The following is a 4,956-nucleotide window of genomic DNA, read 5'->3' as shown; positions in this document are numbered from 1 at the left end:
CTGCAAAGCGCGGTATACGCTCGTAGAGAAGACATGTTGTGCTTTGACCTGGATTGCCTAAAAACGGAGACACTACCTATCTGTGTTTACCACTCACCTCATATCAAGAATGGATCCGCTGAGATACATTTTCCGGCAACCAATGCTCGTGGGAAAGTTGGCTAAATGGAAAATGCTACTAAGCTAATTTGACATAGTGGATGTAGCACAAAAGGCAATCAAAGGACAGGCCTTGGCGGATCTGCTGGCAGAAAGTCCCGTAGATGATGAACTGAAACCATTACGGACTTTCTTCCCAGACGAGGAAGTAATGGCCATGGAAGAAGAGGTGGTAGAACCATACTCGGAGATCGTTGTTCTTGACGGACCGATCAACTACAAAGGATCGAGCATTGGGCGGTGTTGATATCAGAAATAGGGCAACACTATCTAATGGCCGCAAAACTCAACTTCAGATGTACCAATAATATGGCAGAATATGAAGCATGTATCCTCGGCATCAGGATGGCGCTAGACATGAACATACAGGAGTTGTTGGTAATCGGGGACTCCGATTTGCTCATAAATCAAGTTAAAGGAAATTGGGCGACCAAAAATGTTAAGATACTCCTATATGTGAATCTGGTACAAAGATTGTGTGAGAGATTCAAGAGTATTGACTTTAGGCATACTCCGAGGGCTCAGAATGAGTTCGCAGACTCATTGGCTATAATATCGTCTATGATCCAGCACCCTGAGAGTACCCATATTGATCCATTAGAGATCACACTGAGAGAAGAACAGGCTCACTGCGCTCATGTCGAGGCCGAGCGTATGGCCAACCATGGTATGCCAAGATTAAAGCCTACCTGGAAAAAAAAAAGTATCCCCCAGAGAGTTTAGCGAATCAAAAGAAGACCAACAAGAGATTGGCCAATGGTTTCTTCTTGAACAAGGAGGTACTGTACAAAAGGACCCCTGACCTTGGGTTGCTTGGGTATGCGAACACCGAAGAGGCCACAAAATTGCTAAAAGAGGTGCGCGCAGAGGCATGTGGACCCACATGAATGGATTCACCCTACCTATGAAAATACTGAGGACGGGATATCATTGGAAGACCATGGAGTACGACTCCTGTAAATTCGTGCAAAAGTTCCATCAGTGTCAGAGACACGGGGATTTGATCAAGGTTCCCCCCGCAGAATTACACGCAGTGAGCTCGCCCTAGCCCTTCGTGGGATGGGGAGTGGACGTCATTGGACCCATCAAGGCTCCGGCCTCCAACGGACATCGTTTCCTCTTAGTCGCCATAGATTACTTCACTAAATGGGTGGAAGCAACTTCCCACAAATCGGTGACCAAGAAAGTCATGGTCGACTTCATAAAAAACAATCTAATATGTCGCTTCGGTGTGCCGGAATCCATCATCACAGACAATGGTGCCAATCTGAATAACCTTTTGATGAAAAATATCTGCGAGTAATTCAAAATCACCCACAGAAACTCTATCGCCTATCGGCCACAGATGAATGGAGCCGTATAGGCTGCCAATAAGAACATTAAAAGAATCCTAAGAACAATGGGCAACAACTACAAGAATTGGCATGAGCAGTTGCCTTACGCTCTGTTGGGATATAGAACGATGACCCAAACTTCCACTGGAGCCACCCTGTACCTCCTTGTCTATGGTACTCAGGCGGTCATACCCGCAGAAGTGGAACTCAGAATCATCCAAGAGGTGGAGCTGAAAGATGCAGAATGGGACAAAAATCGTTATGAACAACCGGCTATGATAGAGGAAAAGAGAATGATGGCAGTATGCCACTTACAGCAGTATAGACAAAGGATGTCTCGAGTCTTCAACAAGCGGGTCTGAACCCGACTTTTTCAGATTAGACAACTCGTACTCAAGCGAGTCTTCCCTCACCAAGAGGAACACAAAGGGAAATTTGTGCCGAACTGGCAAGGACCATACATGGTCAGGAAAGTACTCTCCGGAGGAGCCGTAGTCCAAGCCGCGATGGACGGACAAGAGTGGCCCAAAGCTATCAATGCAGACGCGCTTAAGAGATACTACGTTTAGGATCCCATTTGCTTGTAATCGCATTATTGTTTCCTTGTAATCGCACCCTTTTCATATAATCGTGCTCTGTGATATAATAGGAGAAAGCAAATCATCTATGTAATGAACTATGCAATGACCTGAATTGCCCACAGTGGGATACGTAGGTAGTCCATATTGGACCCGGTCGCTTTATTAGTAAAACCAAAACTCAATTGCTTTGTTCCGAACTACGTTCGACCTGAATTCCTGTTACGACAGGATATATAGGCGCCCTCGAGCTCGGTCGTCATAAAAGAAAAATCAAGAAACCCCTAGGAAATCACAGAGACGATAAGGTGGGAAAAGTCAACAAGATCAAGCTTTTAAAGGTCAGCACAAGAATCAGACAGCATCAACCCTACCTTTGGGGCATAATTTTTTAGGGAACCACAAAAATTCCTATAAAAAACAGTCAACAAGGAAAGAGACAGAGTAAAGCAACACTGGGGAAGAATTTTTGAGATTTCAAAATTTCTGGGATAGCAAGACAAGACAAGGGTCACTCAGAGCAAGTTCTGAAACCGGGGCAGAATTTTTGGGAAAGAACTAAAAAATTCTACCAGTACGAAAGTCAGCAATCACACCTCCTGGAAGAACCAGAGAACATAATGACACAAAAAATGAATCAAACATTTACTTTAAGGAAAAACTAACATGCGTTTTATAAATTTTTACTCTGAATTTTCAAAAAACATAGCATAATTATATCCCGTAAAACATCTCTTCAAATACCAAGCCCAAGAGGGTTCGAAGGAGCGTCGAGAGGAGACACCAGACGGGAAGACAACAACGCTAATCAGTTTCTTAGGAAACTCACAATTTTCTGTGGATGAAGCTTTTTCTTTACAGGACAGCAGATACACCACCAACTGGTTTACTCACAGCAAAGGCGGAAGGCAAAGCTCAACCCAGTGGAGAGAGACCAAAAGGGTCACAACAGGACGGGTAATAAAGACACATCTGGCCGCAAGGGTCATAGAGCAAATGAGCGTAAAGATGAATCCGACCAAAAGGGTCACACAAAGGGTGAACAACAAAAAATATCAGACCGAGAGGGTCACAATTGATGAGCATAAAGATATATACGACCGAAAGGGTCATGACAAGGATGAAAAGGCATATCTAGCCACAAGGATCAACAACCAATACAATGGATGAAAGAAAGATCATCCAGCCACAAGGGCCAAAAGTGTCATCTGCATACCAAGAGGGCCATTCACTTAGTTAAATTTTCAAGTGGGTCATTCATTCATATAAACAACCAAGAGGGCCAGTCATACAAACAGCCAAGAGGGCCATTCATGCAAACAAGCCAAGAGGGTCATTCATACAAACAGTCAAGAGAGCCATTCGTAAAAACAGCCAAGAGGGCCGTTCATACAAACAAGCCAAGAGGGTCATTCATACAAACAAGCCGAGAGGGTCATTCATACAAACTGCCAAGAAGGCCATTCATAGAAAAAGCCAAGAGGGCCATTCATACAAAAAGCCAAGAGGGCCATTCATCTAAATTCCACAAAAGATATATGCATATTGTCAAATCCAGGAAAAAGGCACATAGCCGCCAGAAAGAAGTCGGCTTGCTGAACTAGATCCAGACAAATTGCGGATCAAACGTTGAATTTTTTCTTACGCAGCCACTCAAAATAGGGTGCCCATGAGAGTCAAGCTCTCCGGCCAGGATTTGGAAGCCATCCAGACTCAGACTCAACCATAATTTGTCTTGTTTTATTTTCATTTCAGAAAAACCGCGACTGTTCAAACACACACCCAGAAATCTAAAAGTATTCCTGCATAAGGGAAATATACTTCTCCAGCGAGTCGAACTACATGTGACTTCATTTTCAGAGACCAGGGATATGTAGGTGAACTAAAGACCAAAGGGTCGGTCACATTCTAACAGTCGTCCGAAAAAAAAAAACCCCAGTCACAACACTGAGGGTTTCAGGATTTTCCTTCTAAATCGCTTAAAAGACTTTGGTTGAGTCTAACTACAAGTGGCCTAAATTCTCATATAACCTGAGGTATGTAGGAAACCCAGAGACCAGGGTCCGGCCATGTATGTGAAAATTGCATGAAGCATACAGGGTGAAATGGGTCGAGTCAGTAAAAAATTCAGGTTAGTCAAATTTCGTTGCTCAAGGATAGTCCCGCCATCCCCGAACACCGAAGGGGCAGCTGTTGACACCTAATTTTTGACCTCCCATAATTTACTTTAATTAATCAGAGTCCTTGAAAAATAAATAAAATAAGCTATGCACCTTAAAAGGTTTAAATAATTTTATAAAATTGCTCAGACCAATATTTTGCTCCTTTAAATTGGTGGAAGATTTTTCATGACATCACAAAGTTGTTTAGAAATTAATTGGCATTTTTATGACATTTATAAGGTACTTATTTGATTTAATCAAAGAGAAAAGGGAATTTTGTTTTAAAATCATTATTTAATTTTTAAATTATCAAAATTAGAAAATACTCTATTCCCTTTAATCCATGGAGTTTGAGTAATTTAAGTAATTAACCATTTCACCCTTCAATCTTTAATTTTGCATGATTATGTGATTTGCCAAAATTTATTTATAATTATCTATAGATGTTTTAAGCAGTTAATTAAGTGGCCATTATTGCAAATTGATGTTTAAATTATCTATTTATTTTGCTATTGCCACAATTAATTTGACCAGGTCATGATTCAAGGGAACTGGGGTCTTTTTTGTAAAATTAGCCTCTTAGTGGCCTTGATTGAAATAGCCAAATTCATTGGTTTAAGATTAATCTAGGTCGTTAACGCAATTTAATTTTTAAACCTGCTAATTAGGCCAAATATGGCCATAATTGAAATGACCAGCTAAATTAAAATCAATTAAGGCCAA

At 41.6% G+C, this 4,956-nt stretch overlaps 1 protein-coding gene across 1 annotated transcript; it reads left to right on the top strand.

The window, feature by feature from the left end:
• The first annotated feature begins 504 nt into the window (after positions 1–504).
• Positions 505–3,150, top strand: LOC132054240 (uncharacterized). Its single transcript, XM_059446284.1, has 2 exons — positions 505–826; positions 2,933–3,150. Exons 1-2 carry the CDS (start codon positions 505–507, stop codon positions 3,148–3,150), a joined length of 540 nt encoding a protein of 179 aa, XP_059302267.1.
• Positions 3,151–4,956: the final 1,806 nt, after the last annotated feature.

The sequence above is a fragment of the Lycium ferocissimum genome, chromosome 4, assembly GCF_029784015.1.
Source record: "Lycium ferocissimum isolate CSIRO_LF1 chromosome 4, AGI_CSIRO_Lferr_CH_V1, whole genome shotgun sequence".
In the NCBI taxonomy this organism is placed as follows: domain Eukaryota; kingdom Viridiplantae; phylum Streptophyta; class Magnoliopsida; order Solanales; family Solanaceae; genus Lycium; species Lycium ferocissimum.
The sequence above is the reverse complement of the archived record's forward strand: the minus strand, read 5'-3'. Positions and strand labels throughout refer to the sequence as shown.

What these genes read in the sequence shown, in the direction of transcription:
- LOC132054240 (XM_059446284.1), top strand. Translation starts at nt 505, where the DNA reads ATGGCGCTAGACATGAACATACAGGAGTTGTTGGTAATCGGGGACTCC. An exon ending in CGAGCGTATGGCCAACCATG is followed by an intron (nt 827 to 2,932) that starts GTATGCCAAGAT and finishes TTTTCTTTACAG; the next exon opens with GACAGCAGATACACCACCAA.